The following is a 16917-nucleotide window of genomic DNA, read 5'->3' on the forward strand; positions in this document are numbered from 1 at the left end:
AGCAGAACAGCACAGGATGGGACCAAAAAAGCACATGGTCTGATAAGGATTCCATTGGAATTGGCAGGGAACGTCAGAGCTCAGCACAGCTCGTCACCTTCACACGTGCGACCTTAAGTGATGGGACGAACATAAACTCCATGCAGGGTGATAAAAAGAAACACGCGACTGTAAATAACCCACGCTGCGGTCATTAATCATTTTAAAAATTAAAGGCACAATTTTCGAGTGTGCGCTTTTTTTTTTTTTTTTCTAAAACAGCCACCCGACATTTCCAATTACGCCCCAGTTAATTCACCTGGAGCCTTGCTCCGTGCTCTTTCCAATTTTCTAGTTCGATTTTCCAAAACTCTCATCTCTAATGAATCCCATAGGACGGATTTTGTCACAGAACGAGACTGAGGCCCAAACGGGATCTCGCTTGTTTACAGATCTCCGTAGCTCAAACGTCCAGCTGTGACCATCCCACTAGTAGAACGGTTTCCCATAAGGAGATTCCAGGCTAAGCAGTTCCTCAAGCTTTAATCTCTAACATCACTTCAAGGCATTCAGTGCTGGACAGACCTTATGATATAATGGTCTGGCCAAGGAACCGGGATATTATCAACCTGATCGATTTCTGCTTGAGGAGTGGGACCCATAATAACCAATATCTTGAAATCTTGTCACACACTGCATTTACTTATTTTATTTTATATAATTTATATTCCACCTGTGCTAAGCGGATTGCATACATAACATAAAGTACAAAAGTAAAACATACAATTGCTTGCATCTGCTGATCAGGAAAGTTTTATTTGTGGATTCCAAGCGCATTAGATGATCTAGAACAGATACCTAGACCCCTACTTCACGGCAAGATAATATCTAAACTCTAGCAAGCTCTTAGTGCCAAACAATGAGCTGAGGATGTCAGTGAGTTGTCCACAGTTGTTCCAAGATCATTTTCCTAAGTGGTATCTCCAGCACTGAGCACGAGTAGTTGGGATTATTTTTCCCTATGTGCATGCATCACTTTGCATTTGTCCATGTAAAATTTCATCTGCCATCTTTAATGCCCAGACTCCCCATCTGGCAAGGTCCTCCTCTCTCTGGCTTTTATTTGAAGGTTATTCGATATTCCGGATAGGCCTGCGAGTCATGGAAGATAACGAAGGTGGAAGGCGATTCCACCTTATCCACCACGCTGTCAAAGAGGTCACGGCCTGAGGAGGCAGAGCGCAATGGTGCAGCCTTCAGGCCAGCCTGCCCGTGCGTGTACTTCCCGGTTAATACTCGTGCCTGGATTATGACCCGGAGGCCATCGCTGTTCGGCTTGGAATAATTGGGTCCTGTGGAGATTTCAGCATTCACTGCAAAGTAAACTCCACGGCCATGCACTGCAGAAATCACACAAAGAATATTGTTCATAAATCCATATACCCCAGACATGGCTGCTCTTTGATGTCTATGTGACGTGGCTTTAGATATAGGTCTTCTGGGACTGAGTATTCTCTCTCTCTCTCTCCCTCTCACTCTCTCTCTCTCAGGTAAAGTGACTTCAGAGCAGTGGTAGAGCCAGGAATTAGAGCTGAGGCACAGGGAGATAAAGTGACTCCTCACACACACAAAATCAGTGACAGAACCGGAAAGTAGAGATGATACACAAGGAGATAAAGATAAAGTGACTCTTCCAGTTTCTGCTTCCTGCTGACTCACCTGATCGCTGGTTCAAGCTCCGGTTAAAGCCATGTTCACATATCAACAAAGTGGTTTCCCAACAGGTGCCATGAAACAGGATCCTCTCATTCTGGGTTTCCTGCCCATTCTTCTCCTCCATCTGCTTCTTCCGAAGACTATATGCCTCATAGAGGGGGATACACTGAATCCTTTCAACCTGAAACATGCAAAATGATCCTAATAGGTGCAGATTATCAGAAAATTAAATGAGGCCTGCAATATCCTCTGTGACCACATGGTGTCGCCATTGCACTTGATATGGAAGTAATTTACCTTGAATTCACAAAACAGGGTGCCAGCATTCTTCCACACAGTAAGCCTTTTGAGGTAGGGTCTTCCTTGTGTCCAAGTGACTTGTGTAATCCATAGTATATGTGCCTTGAAATATCTATTTAACTATTACAGCAGTGTATACACTAAACACAGAACAGAAAACCAACTTCAGGACATAACAACATAAATCATGCCATATTGGGTCCATCAAGCCCAGTATCCTGTGTCCAACAGTGGCAATCCAAGTCACAAGTACCCAAACATTAAATAGATCTCAAGCTCCTATTCCTTATTGATTAATAGCAGTTTATGGACTTCATCTCTAGAAATTATCCAAACCTTTTTTAAACCCAGTTACACTAACTGCTGTAACCACATCCTCCTGCAATGAGTTCCAGAGCTTAATTATGCGCTGCATGAAAAAGAATTTTCTCCGATTTGTTTTAAATGAGCTATTTGATAACTTCATGGAGTGCCCCCCCTAGTCCTTAGAACATAACAACATAAGACTTGCCATACTAGTTCAGACCAAAGGTCCATCAAGCCCAGTATCCTGTTTCCAACAGTGGCCAATCCAGGTCACAAGTACCCAAGGGGTAGAGAGATTCCAAACTGCTTAACCCAAGAATAAACAGTGGATTTTTGCAACTCTCCCTAAATAATTGTTAATGGACATTTCCTCCAGGAACTTGTCCAAACCTTTTTTAAACTCAGCTAGACTAAGAGCTTTCACCACATCCTCTGGCAATGAATTCCAGAGCTTAATTATGCCTTGAGTAAAAAAATATTTTCTCTTATTAGTTTTAAATGTATCACTTAGTAACTTCATTGTGTGTCCCCTGGTCTATATACTTTTCGAAATAGTAAACATCTGATTAACATTTCCTTGTTCCACATCACTCATTATTTTATAGACCTCTATCATATCCCCACTCAGCCATCTCTTCTCCAAACCTCTTCAGCCTTTCCTCATAAGGGAGCTGTTCCATCCCCTTTATCATTCTGGTCATCCTTCTTCGTACTTTCTCCAGTACAATTATATTTTCTTTGAGATTCGGCAACCAGAATTGTACACAGTATTCAAGGTGTGGTCTCACCATGGAGCGATACAGAGGCATTATGACATTTTCCGTTTTATTCACCATTCCCTTCCTAATAATTCCCAACATTCTATTTGCTTTTTTGACTGCTGCAGCACACTGAGCCGACGATTTCAATGTATTATCTACTATGACGCCTAGATCTTTTTCCTGGGAGGTAGCTCCTAATATGGAACCTAACATCGTGTAACTACAGCAAGGGTTATTTTTCCCTATATGCAACACCTTGCACTTGTCCACATTAAATTTCATCTGCCATTTGGAAGCCCAATCTTCCAGTCTCACAAAGTCCTTCTGCAATGTATCACAATCTACTTGAGATTTAAATTCTCTGCATAATTTTGTGTCAAATGCAAATTTGATCACCTCACTTGTCATACGCCTTTCTAGATCATTTATAAATATCTTAAAAAGCACCGGTCCAAGTACAGATCCCTGAGGCACTCCACTGTTTACCCTTTTCCACTGTGAATACTATTCTCTTTTCCTGTTGTTTTTTTTAAACAGTTTTCTGTCCACAAAAGGACATTGCCTCCTATCCTATGACTTTTAAGTTTTCTTAAGAGTCACTCATGGGGGACTTTGTTGAACGCCTTCTGAAAATCCAAATACACCACATCTACCAGTTTACTTCTATCCACATGTTTATTCACTCCTTCAAAAAAATATAGTGATTGGTGAGGCAAGACTTCCTTTGGGTAAATCCATGCTGGCTGTGTCCCATTAAACCATATCTATATAAATGTTCTGTGATTTAATTCTTTATAACAGTTTCCACGATTTTTCCTAGCACTGAAGTCAGACTCACTGGACTATAGTTTCCTGGATTGCCCCTGGAGCCCTTTTTAAATATCGGGGTTACATTGGCCACTATCCAGTCTTCAGGTACAATGGATGATTTTAATGATAGGTTACAAATTAATTGTAATAGGTTTTTAGTTCTTTCAGAACCCTGGGGTGCATGCCATCCAGTCCAGGTGATTTTCTACTCTTTTGTTTGACAATCTGGCCTACCACATCTAGGTTCACCACGATTTGATTAAGTTCATCTAAATCATCATCCTTGAAAACCGTGTCCAGAACGGGTATCTCCCCAGCATCCTCTTCAGTAAACAAAGAATTTATTTAGTCTTTCCGCAATGGTCTTATCTTTCCTAAAGGCCCCTTTAACCCTTTTATCATCTAATAGACAACAAACGTCCTTGCAGGTTTTCTGCTTCAGAAATAGTTTTAAAAGTTTTTATTATGAGTTTTTGCCCCTATGGCCAACTTAATTTCAAATGTTCTCTTGGCCTGTCTTATCAGTGTCTTACATTTAACTTGCCAATGCTTATGCTTTATCCTATTGTCTTCTGATGGATCCTTCTTCCAATTTTTGAATGATGATATTTATGTTAAAATAGCCTCTCACCTCACTTTTTAACCATGCTGGTAGTCGTTTGGCTTTCCTTCCACCTTTCTTAATGTGTGGAATATATCTGGACTGTGCTTCTAGGATAGGATGGTATTTTTAACAATGTCCACACCTGTTGCACACTCTTAACCTTTGCAGCTGCATCTTTCAGTTTTTTCTAACTATTTTTCTCATTTTATCAAAGTTTGCCTTTTGCAAGTGTAGTGCTAGAGCTGTGTATTTATTTACTATCCCCCCTTCCAGTCATTAATTCAAATTTGATCATATTATGATCACTATTGCCAAGCGGCCCCACCACCATTACCTCTCTCACAAAATCCTGCATTCCGCTGAGAATTAGATCTAAAATTGCTCCCTCTCTTGTCAGTTCCTGAACCAATTGCTCCATAAAGCATCTACGAACTTTATCTCTCCAGCATGTCCTAATGTCCTTACCCAGTCAATATTGGGATAATTGAAAACTCCCATTATTACCACACTGCCAATTTGGTTAGCTTCCCATAATTATCTTAGCATTTCACTGTTTACCTCACCATCTTGGCCAGGTGGTCGGTAGTATACTCCTATCATTATACTCTTCCCCAACACAATAAGGGATTTCTACCCATAAAGATTCGATTGTGCATTTAGTCTCATGCAGGATCTTTATCCTGTTGTACTCTATGCCATCCCAGACAAAAAGCACCACCCTGTCACCAGGATGCTTCTCTCTGCCACTGCGATATAATTTGTACCCCGGTATAGCACTGTCCCATTGGTTATCCTCTTTCCACCATGTCTCTGAGATGCCAATTAAGTCTATGTCATCATTCACTGCTATACATTCTAATTCTCCCATCTTACTTCTTAGACTTCTGGCATTAGCATACAAACATTTCAAAGTTTGTTTTTTGTTTGTATTTTCATTCTGCTTTTTAATTGATAGGGATAAGTTAGAATTTTTTAGCTCAGGTGAGTTTTTAGTTACAGGCACTTGGACTACTTTTCTAATTATTGGAACCTCACTGTCGGGATGCCCTAATTCTAATGCATCATTAGTATCCTTTGAAGATACCTCTCTCCGAACCATGCGCTGCTGAGCGACTGTCGGCTTTCCCCTTTGTTCTAGTTTAAAAGCTGCTCTATCTCCTTTTTAAAGGTTAGCGCCAGCAGTCTGGTTCCACCCTGGTTAAGGTGGAGCCCATCCCTTCGGAAGAAACTCCCCCTTCCCCAAAAGGTTCCCCAGTTCCTAACAAAACTGAATCCCTCTTCCTTGCACCATCGTCTCATCCACGCATTGAGACTCCGGAGCTCTGCCTGCCTCTGGTGACCTGCACGTGGAACAGGGAGCATTTCAGAGAATGCTACCCTGGAGGTTCTGGATTTCAGCTTTCTACCTAAGAGCCTAGATTTGGCTTCTAGAGCCTCCCTCCCACATTTTCCTATGTCGTTGGTGCCCACGTGTACCACGACAGCTGGCTCCTCCCCTTGATCACTCTGGTTATAACATAACACCTCCAATACATTGTGCATCCACAGGGCGTCTTCCCCAACTTGAGCAGGGACTCACAGATTGAATCTGGTAGTGGGACGCAGACAGGTTGAAGCGTTTCTCCACCATCTTGTACTCCAGTGAGTCGCGGCTCAGCATTACCATCTGGGCTTTCCTACTGCCAGCAACTTCCTCCCAGAAAGCTGGAAGCCCCTTCTCTGCAGGAGGCAATAATTAAAAATAGACAGGAATTAATTATGCAGCAAAGCACAACTTACAATAATAATACAGTATACTGATAGCACTCTAGTAACAGTTCATTTTCAGATCCTGCCTAAAAAATGTTATTAATGCATGAAAACAGTATGGATCTTCATCAGAGCACCATGGAAACATAACATGATAAACCTAGAGCATGAATATGGCATGGATAGCTGAAGAGTGGATCTTCATCAGAGCCCCATGCAGGTGTCATGTAAAGCATGAATACAGCACAGAGAGCTGAAGAGCAGATCTTCATCAGAGCCCCAAGCAGGAGTCACACTGATACACATAAAGCATGAATACAGCAGAGACAGCTGAAGAGCAGATCTTCATCAGAGCCTCATGCACGAGTCACTCTGATACATGTAAAGCATGAATACAGCACAGACAGCTGAAGAGCAGATCTTCACCAGAGCCCCATGCAGGCATCACACTGATACACATAAAGCATGAATACAGCACAGACAGCTGAAGAGCAGATCTTCATCAGAGCCCCATGCAGGCGTCACACTGATACACATAAAGCATGAATACAGCACAGACAGCTGAAGAGCAGATCTTCATCAGAGCCCCATGCAGGTGTCATGTAAAGCATGAATACAGCACAGACAGCTGAAGAGCAGATCTTCATCAGAGCCTGATGCAGGCATCACACTGATACACGTAAAGCATGAATACAGCAGAGACAGCTGAAGAGCAGATCTTCATCAGAGCCTCATGCACGAGTCACTCTTATACATGTAAAGCATGAATACAGCACAGACAGCTGAAGAGCAGATCTTCATCAGAGCCCTGTGCAGGCGTCACACTGATATATGTAAAGCATGAATACAGCACAGACAGCTGAAGAGCAGATCTTCACCAGAGCCCCATGCAGGCATCACACTGATACACATAAAGCATGAATACAGCACAGACAGCTGAAGAGCAGATCTTCATCAGAGCCCCGTGCAGGAGTCACACTGATACATGTAAAGCATGAATACAGCACAGACAGTCAAATAGTGGGACTCAGGGAAGAAAATGTAAAAGACATACATGTGCAGATCTTCCTCCAACTCTCCTTGCCCATCGTCACCGTGTAGGCTGACAGAATGCCTAGTAAAGCGAATAGTAATAGGGGCCCTGACCTGTTAGTTTCTCCTTCCTCCGAACATGGAAATACTTGTTTTCTTCTGGCACCAGCGCCTGCATGCCCTGAATATTCACGATCATCTCCCTCGAGCCCTGGCACTTCAGGTTGACCTCTGCTAGCCCCAGCTGATAGCCTCGCGCCAGCTGGCAGCTGTCCAGGGTGCTGAAGTCCTTCAGTGCCTTCTGCTCCTCGTACTGCCACCGGGGCGACAGCCAGGAGCCACTTCCGCTCCGCCTCCTCCTCCTCTGGGGCCTTCAGCTCCCGCAGGGCCCGCTCCACCAGGTCCCTGGCCCTCTCCACCTCTGGCTCCGTGCCCTCCAGTTTCAGGCAGTCCTTCGCCTTGCAGATCACCACGCCCGAGCGGCACAGCTGGGGGTGCATTTCCTGCAGGTGGCGCTCGGTTAGGTGCCGCAGGGCCAGGTGTTGGAGGACGTGCTGGGAGTACAGCGAGGCGAAGTGCGTGCCGATGGTCTGGGATGCCCTCCTGAGCGTCTCTTGTTTCTCAGCAAACAGCTGGAGCTCGGCGGGCTTGCTGGCAGATTTTGCTCTGAGCTGCTGCCAGCTGACCTCGGTGGCCTGGGAGCTTTCACTGGCAGAGTTGGATGTGACCCAGTCAATCACAGCTGCAAGATCAAGGATATGGAACAAGGTTATATATAGTGCTCCGCAGACAAACATCTCCCCAGCCCTTCACCCGCTAAGCTGCTAAAGATTGTCTTTTCTGGATTCTCGGTTTCTGCATTTTGCCAGAGTCTCCCCTGCTATTTTCAGTTTCTAGGAGTCCATCTAATGTATCCGAGTTCCTAACAGAATTGGCAGATTTCCTGCACGAACCCCTGAGAAACTTCCCACAGGGCTCTAAAAAACTTAAGAGCCAGGAGATTCCTCTTGGGACAGGATCCAGATAAAGCTGCCATCCCTGTTCATATTCCAATGGCTTGAGTTCATCCCTGAAATGTCCTTTTTCTGAGATTGCCCAGTAGAGGCGTCAAAGGAAATTGTTTGTAGGTCTGACTGCGTTTTTATGTATTTTTTTTTTTATTTTTTTTTTGTATTTTTATTGTTATTTATGCTTGAATTTATGTTGTGAATCGCTTAGGAAGATATATTCTGTTAGACGATAAACAAATGTCTTTTACGTGAAATAAATAACATCTTTTTGCCAGGCTCTGTCTAATTTTTTTTGTCCCTAGAACATGTGGCAGGGAATAGCAAATCCACTGTAAAAGAACGGATTCCGTGTCCCTTCCGATCTGACGCCCACACCTTCGAAGAGGGAGGCTGGTCTGTGCTCCATGGGCACGAGCTCCCCGCAGCAGGACTCCAGCTTGCTCTGGAAGGCGTTGCTGAGTGTTTCCTCATTGCTGACGATCTTTATCAGCGTGAGCCGGGTCAGCCGAGCTGCCGCCGCGGCCAGGGCATCCACCAGGAACCCAGCAGCCTCCGATGGGGGGGACGCCCTCTAAGAGAGAAAGGATACAAACACAGACACCGTTGTTCTTTTGCCATCCCCGCAATAAACGCAATGGGTTCAGGGAATGCTTGCCAGTTCTGGTGTCCTCAAGAACCCCACGCAGGCCTGATTTTCGGGAAATCCACGAAGGATACGCATGATGCGGATTTGCCATGCTCTGCCTCCGTTGCGTGCACACCTATCTGATGCATTTTCAGCAAAACGATGTTTTGCTTAAGGTGCTGTCAGACTGAACCGCCGGTGCGGCTGCTTCAGATTTCTTGTGATCCTGCCTGTAATGCAGCCTCCCAGCCACCAGAGGCACCTGTGTTGCTGCTCCTAGCCTCGCTCCAGGCATAGTCTCCATGATCCATGACTCAGCAGGGCTCAGCCTATTTAACCCTGCCTCTGGCTCTGCTCAAGGCCTTGTCATTGAGTCTCCTTGGCTCTCGCTTGGCCCTGTCCTGCCTTGGATCACTCTGTGGCCTCTGGGCCTTCCAAGCTTGCCTTGCTCTACCTTGTTTGCCTTCTCTGGCCTGCTTTCTAGCCTGTTTCCTTCTGGCTTTTGTGTCCCTTGTTCTCTGTTCAGTCCAGTCCCGTTCTGTCTGTTCCAGACTCCAGTCCTGCTCTATCTTAGGCTCCAGCCTCGCCTCGCCTCAGACTCCAAGCTCCAGGTTGCACTTCAACTCCAGCCACAGTCCAAGTCCTGCTGGTCACTAGACCCCAAGGGCCCAAGCTGCGGAGGAGGTGGCTGGTATAGGCCGAAGATCCTCCGGCTCAGTCTGGGTCTGTCCTGAAGCCCTGTGGGGGTTCACCAGCCCTAGCCGGGCCTTCAGCCATAGCAAGACTGACTTGCTTTGAGCATGGCCGCCAGAGCACCTTGTGACACTGGAATCTAGGACCCTGGGAGACCTGGGGGCGTGGAGTCCAACGCTGCGCGTACCTGTGTGGCTGATGAACAGGCAGACGGAGCGATATTCCCGTTTGCTGTCGCAGTCTTCGAGGATCTTCTTCAGGGTGTCTTGCTGGCTCAGCAGGCAGATCTGTCTGACGTGGATAATAATTTTACACCTCAGCTTGCCGGGTCCTGTGCACGTCAGCCCGTATCTGTCTTCTGAGAGGGGGAAAAGTAGGTGGAAATCCAGAAAAGGTGAAGTAGATATTAAGGTAACGCTCTGGGTAACCAAGACACATAGACACACATGTAGAGATGCGCACACACACACACACATGCACATGTAGAGACACATAAACACACATGTAGAGATGCACACACACAGGCACGCACACAGACAGACACACACACACACACCCCACCCCACACACACACACGCACATGTAGAGACACATAGACACACATGTAGAGATGCGCACACACACACACATGCACATGTAGAGACACATAAACACACATGTAGAGATGCGCACACACACACACACATGCACATGTAGAGACACATAAACACACATGTAGAGATGCACACACACACACAGGCACGCACACAGACAGACAGACACACACACACACACCCCCACCCCACACACACACACACACACGCACATGTAGAGACACATAGACACACATGTAGAGATGCGCACACACACACAGGCACGCACACAGACAGACACACACACACACACCCCACACAGACAGACACACACACACACACAGGCACACACCCCACACGACACCACACACACACACACACACACGCACATGTAGAGACACGTGGACAGAAATACATAGGCACAGCACCTGGAGGTGCAAGACACTTATATAAAGTGAATGAAAGTTCCCACGAGATACACCGGGTGTTAGGGGGACCCCACAAATGGAGCTTGGGGGAGACTTTTGTTTCTCTTTGCTCTTCATGATGATAAAAAAAAAATGGCCGTCTTCTGTCCCTGCAGATTTCATGGGCAGGGTTTGGGGGGGCTGTATGACCTGCCTCTGACCCCTGGGGAAGTCAGTGGCCAGGCCTGGCATGAGCGTCAGATAAATACAGCAGGGATAGTCTCATAGGCCGGGGGCACGCCAGGCTCAGACTGCCCCCCCCCCCCACCACACCACACACACACACAACCAGGATGGAGGGACAGGCCGAGCATGGCCGGCAGGACTGTGGGTTTACAGGACGGGCTCTCACCTTTCCTCCTGAATTCCTGTTGGACCGAGTCTCCAGCGGCAAAGAAGAGAGGAGCTGCGAAATCCACAGAGGTGGAGGTGAGGACCCCCGACAAGGTGGGAGGGAGAAAAGCCATCAAAAAGGCAAAATATTGAACTTCCCATCTGTCTGTCTGTCTGTCACATTCTCTCTCCCTCCTCTTTCTCTCTTGCCCTCTCCCTCCCTCCCCCCCGTCTCTGGTGGGTAACTCACAGTCCGTGCAGTCGTAGGCTGAGCTCACGGGATTAATAATCACGTCCGCCTCTTCGGCCTCCACCTTGCCCGGCCTGCTTTCCATGGCCACGTTTCTAACGTGCACACGAGCCGCGCACCCCGACTGCTGGAAGGAATGAAACCTTAAATCTGCAGAGACAAGGCCGGGAAGCGTAAAGTCAGAGGTGAGAGGGGCACCGCAGAGACCCAACATTACCAGCCCCTCCCACCAATCTCCCAGCCCCTCCCAGGATGCAGGGGGAAGCGACCGAGCCCCTTGCCTGGAGGAAGGTTTGAAACGGCCGCCCCTGGGCACAGCGTCCCCCCCCTGGTAGGCGTCGAAGGACACGGCAGGCAGCTCCAGGTGGTTCTGGCCCTTACCCTACAGAGCAGGCCGGCAGCGGGAGGAGCAGAGCCATCCTTCCCCAATCCAAACGTGGGCCCAGGGAGGTCAAGTGATGACCTGCAGGCCGCATGGGGAGGTTAGGCGGCTGCGCAAGGTCACACAGGGAGGCTCAGTAAACCCGCTGCAGGGTCAAGGGGTCGCTGTATCATAGGAAAAACGTAGTCAAGGGGCAGGGGGGGTGTGGAACCAGGATCACCCGGGATTGGCACAGTTGCAGCGAGGATAACTGATATGTACACGAGCACTTTTAAGGAGCAGTCCTGATCAGGTGGTGGTTCGGGAACCCCCCACGATGCCGGGTATTGAGGTATGGGTTCGATTTCCCAAACTCTCGGCTCGCCTGTGGCTTTGCTTCCTCCTCTTCTTCCTGTGATGTGGGGGGGGGGGGGAGGGGTGCCTGATGATGATGATCAGTACGGCAGCGCCCTCCTACCCCATCCATCCCAGTTCACTTAAGATTAGCAAGGGAAGGGCTGGCTGAGTAATCTTGCATCTTACCTCCTGGAGCTGCTGCTGCTGGAGCCTGCAGAGGTTTTGGACAACAAAATTCCTAGAAAGCAGAATGCAATCGTTTAGTTTCTGGACCTAATACCCGTAAGAGCAAGGGCTCTGCCACTGTCTGTCTGTCTCTCGCTCGCTCTCTCTCTGACCTGGGGTCAGGCCACACTCACACAGGGGGCAGCCTCACGGAGGAGAAGAGAACTGGATGCCATTACCTCCCTCACGTCACTGAGCTCTGTCTTTCTGTCCTGTAGCAACACCAGACACTTGTGGGTCTTCAGCAGCAGGGAGAGGTAGCCCTTCCCCTCGCCACGGAAGTAGTGCAGGGCCCCTGGCTTGTCCAGGACCAGGCTGTCGCTGACCAGGCCCTGGAGTCTCCTGGTCACCTCCTCCCTGGCGCGTCCCACGTCCTGCTTCCCTCCTCTCAGCAGCACAGCCGGGGGAGGGGAAGGGGCTGGTCTCCAGGTCACTTTGCCCTGCAAGGAGCCCTCCAAGCCCAGCAGCGTGAGGAGCCGCTCAAAGGACGCTGCCAGGCCGGGGTGAGGGGACATCGAGCCTTTCCTCCAGCGGGTTCGCACGAGGGCACAGTGGATGCCGGCGGGGGGGAGCTCGGCCGGCTCGGTCCCTGCTGCTCAGGAATGCCTCCAGCTCGGTGACCACCGTGCGCACGCCCCTGCTGCAGCCCCATCCACAAGGATGACCGCTGCCGCCCCCACGGGGGTGACCCTGACGTCCACCCGCTTGCGAGGACGGTTCAGCTTCTGCAGCAAGGCGGCCAGGAGCGCCTGCCCGCCCCCGGCTTCGCTCGGCTCCCTCCAGCCCTCGGCCGCGTTCAGGGTCTGGTGGTGAAGCAGGTCACGGAGGACCTCGTCTCCAGCCCCAGCAGGGTCGCGGACGTCTTCTCAATCTGCAGGGCCACCTCCAGCCCCAGGTCCTGGAGGGCCTCTCCCAGAAAGTTTGTTTCGCTCAGCGGGAGCAGGAACGTTAGCTGGCAGCCCGGCACCTCCACCGACTTCTGCACCACTGCTTCCAGGAGCTGTCCGAGGGCGATTTTGGCCAGCAGGACGTCCCTTCGAAGGTCAGGCGGGAGCGGCCGGGGTTCACAGACCACGCCACGCCTGCGCACAGTCGCCCCAGCTTCTCTCTGAGGCGTTTCTCTATCAGGCAGAAGATGTGAGAGCTGGGCAGGAAGGATTCGCTTTTCACTGCTGGGCAGCTCTGGGCACGAGGGCTTTCGGGCACCCCCTCTGCCTCAAAGGAGACCGGTGCTGATGGGGAAAAAAAACAGAAAAAAACCAAACCAGAAAATACCACACATTACTTTTTTTTTTTGCCTTGTATGTAAAAAGTACACTGTCCCTTCCCAAAAGAACCTGACAGTCTACATATTAAGGACATCAGAGGAAAGCCACAAAGTTTGCTAAACTCAAAACGCCATCAGATCTCTCTGCAGGCCTTGTTCCTTTCTCCTTTAATACATTTTATTGGGCGGGCTTTTAGTAGGGCAATTAAGCTGGCACAGGAGAACCTGACTTTGACCTGCGTGAATTGCATTTGAATCTTGTCTGGGTGGCAGGGTGGTTAAAGGTCACCGCGGAACTATTGCCCATCTCAAAAGCCTGCTAAAAGGGTTTTTTTAGGCCACAAAAAGTGGTTTGATACTCCATCAATCAGGCCCGTTGACTCGGGCAGTATTTGGCTCACAACCGGATTATTGCAACGCCGTGTGTTATGGTTTTACCTAAAAAAAAAACCCCAAACCTCTGCATTACCTGCAATTGGTCTGGAATGCACGCAGATCCATACTGCACCCTTGAAAGGCACTTTGCACATTCCCCCTCCCTCCCTCCCAATGCCTCTTTTTTTTTTTTTAACGTGGCCAAATTTGTGCACATTCTGGTTCTGCGCACTTCCTTCTCAGTGGCAGGAAATCCGCTCTGGTGCATTCAGATGGCTCCCACACAAGTAACTTCTTTGCTTGCCTGCCTAGGTCCCAGCTAAAGGCGTGAAGCTTCGCCCCAATATTTTATATTTTATGTGTGCATTTTACCAGGGCCACACTCACTGTGCTCTAAAATCCCCCTCCTCTCCGAACCAGCCTTCAGCTATCCGGGCTTTACGCCTATCAGTCTGATGCCTGCATCCCCTGCAGACGTCCTGCCGACGGAAAGCTGCACGGAGCGGCAGGTACCACCCAAAGCAGCTTGCTGGGCAGACTGGACGGACCTCTGGTCTTCATCTGATGTCATTTACTCTGTTACTGGGGCTCTGATCACGATCAGCACAGCAGCGCCACCTCCCTGGTTTACTTAGGTTTTACCTTCAGGACAGTGGCGGTGGTTACAGCAATTGTTATCGCCCCCTCCTCCCCCCTAATTCTGATAGAGTTCTGATATCATCTTTCCTCACTCCCTAGAGGACGTTTCGTGCATTTCTTTCCTGCAGACTATTTGTATTATTATTGTGCATGGCGGCTGGCACACTTCCTTCCCTGGTTTTGCCCCACAGTGAGGGGCTTATGTCCCATAATATTCCCACAAGGAATAGAGCATTCTCAATAGCCGGACCCCACCTCTGGAACTCCCTCCCATCCAACCTCCGGACACAAAACACCACATCTATGTTCACAAAACTACTCAAAACATGGCTCTTCAAACGAGCATACAAAGATGGGATTGGATAAGCCAACATGTTCGACAGCCACAGCATTCCCCTACCTCCTCCACCTTGTCCTCTCCTCCATTCCACACCCTGCCCTCCACCTTGTATATTCTTCACTCTCCTCCTCTTGTTCCCTCCCAGCCCACCCCCCCCCCCTGCTGTATTTTCCAACACAGCCTCTTCATATTAAAATGTCTTTACTCGTCTAACCCCTCTCGCACATACTACATGTAAATACCCCTCGTTTAATATTATATGTTAAAGTTATCATTTGATTGTTCTCTGTATCTCGTTGTTTAAAATGTAAACCGGAGTGAAGGCCTTCACCAATACTTTGGTATAAAAAAAAAAAAACAAATAAATAAAATAAATAATGTATTTATTTATTTATTTATTTGACATTTTTATATACCGCAATTCGTGTAGCAAAAGTTACATATCATTTCGGTTTACATTAAAACAATAATAAGCATATAAGAATGCAATTACATTACAACAAGGGAGTGAACTAGGATAAGAGGGGAAAAAGTCTGATGGATGTTAGTGAGGAAACTAGTAGTTGTTTGGCTTTAATCAAATGCTTGTTCGAATAGCCAGGTTTTTAGTCTCTTTTTGAAAGTGTTTGGGCATTGTTCTTGTCTTAGTTCTGGTGGTATGGAGTTCCACTCTTTTGGGCCTGCTGTGGATAAAGCTCTTTTGTTTAGAGAGGATTTGCAGTGGAAGGGGGCGTGGCTACAGCCTGGAAAGGATCCCATGAGAGCAGTGGCGGCCATATTTAAACTGGAACCTGAGGGATTATTTCTGCACGCCTTTTTGGCTAATTTTGAGAAGCATCAGTGAATGGATCCAGGGGGAGAGAGACAAGAAGGTCTGCGTCGTTCACATTTCACCTGAATTTTCAAAGTGGTTACTTTGTACGTTTTAGGCTGATTTGGGTGAGGACTTCTGGGACCATTTTGCTGGTCCTTTTCATGGAAGATGGGAGAAGATTGAAACCTATGTCTTGGGGACCTCATCACCGAGTTACCTGCTGAGATGCTGGGCTTGTCACAAGAGGACGGGACCAAATCAGCTCCCGCAGAGTCTTCTATGGGTGCCATAGGCATCACCTGGACTACAACTGGCTCTTCGGCGCCGGACACCTTCATCTGGTGGCATTCCTTGCTTAGGACCCTTTCCTGGTCTGAAGGAGAAGAAGCAAAAAGGGGAGGGAGCTATAATGAGGAGTAGGAGAGGAGTGAGCGGCCTGGTTGTTAGAGAGCAGGGTTCAAATTCTTCTTTCAGTGACTCTGTGAGTGACCCCCCTGAGGGAGTCACTTTATCACCTTGTGCCTCAGTGCTAATCCCAACTCTGTCATGTCTATTGCCTCTTCGTGTGTGATTCTGGGGCGTCGCTCAATCTCCCGCTACCTCTGCTCTAGTCCTCGACTCTGTCACTGCCTCTCTCTGTGTGTGACCCTGGGGAGTCACTTTATCTCCATGTGCCTCAGCTCTAATCCCCGGCTCTGTCACTGACTCTCTGTGTGTGACCCTGGGGAGTCACTTTATGTCCCTCTGCCTCAGTTGTAATCCCCGGCTCTGTCACTGACTCTCTGTGTGTGACCCTGGGGAGTCACTTTATGTCCCTCTGCCTCATTTGTAATCCCCGGCTCTGTCACTGACTCTCTGTGTGTGACCCTGGGGAGTCACTTTATGTCCCTCTGCCTCAGTTGTAATCCCCGGCTCTGTCACTGACTCTCTGTGTGTGACCCTGGGGAGTCACTTTATGTCCCTCTGCCTCAGTTGTAATCCCCGGCTCTGTCACTGACTCTCTGTGTGTGACCCTGGGGAGTCACTTTATGTCCCTCTGCCTCAGTTGTAATCCCCGGCTCTGTCATGTCATTGCCACTCCATGTGGGATCCTGGGGCGTCGCTCAATCTCCCGCTACCTCTGCTCTAGTCCTCGACTCTGTCACCGCCTCTCTCTCTCTCTCTGTGACCCTGGGGAGTCACTATGTCCCTCTGCCTCAGTTATAATCCCCGGCTCTGTCACCGAACACAAAGGTCTGAGCCAGATCTGGAGTTTAGGGTATCTGCATGGATTTTCATGAAATCTATTTGAGATGAGTCTCGAAGCCCCAGCCAAGGCAGATGGGTTGGGGG

At 48.5% G+C, this 16917-nt stretch overlaps 2 protein-coding genes across 2 annotated transcripts; both read right to left on the reverse strand.

Moving 5' to 3' along the window:
* Positions 1-774: 774 nt before the first annotated feature.
* LOC115082105 (protein mono-ADP-ribosyltransferase PARP15-like) lies at positions 775-2302 on the reverse strand. The gene is made up of 2 exons (XM_029586369.1): positions 1699-2302; positions 775-1379 (listed from the first exon to the last, which is right to left on the reverse strand). Exons 1-2 carry the CDS (start codon positions 1883-1885, stop codon positions 1099-1101), a joined length of 468 nt encoding a protein of 155 aa, XP_029442229.1. The 5' UTR covers positions 1886-2302; the 3' UTR covers positions 775-1098.
* LOC115082095 lies at positions 1739-12665 on the reverse strand. Its single transcript, XM_029586360.1, has 8 exons — positions 12330-12665; positions 12112-12163; positions 11208-11357; positions 10977-11030; positions 9773-9943; positions 7372-7999; positions 6056-6195; positions 1739-1876 (listed from the first exon to the last, which is right to left on the reverse strand). The coding sequence occupies exons 1-7, from the start codon at positions 12663-12665 to the stop codon at positions 6153-6155; spliced, it is 1434 nt and encodes a 477-aa protein (XP_029442220.1). The 3' UTR covers positions 1739-1876; positions 6056-6152.
* Positions 12666-16917: the final 4252 nt, after the last annotated feature.

Source organism: Rhinatrema bivittatum, unplaced genomic scaffold, assembly GCF_901001135.1.
Source record: "Rhinatrema bivittatum unplaced genomic scaffold, aRhiBiv1.1, whole genome shotgun sequence".
NCBI lineage: Eukaryota > Metazoa > Chordata > Amphibia > Gymnophiona > Rhinatrematidae > Rhinatrema > Rhinatrema bivittatum.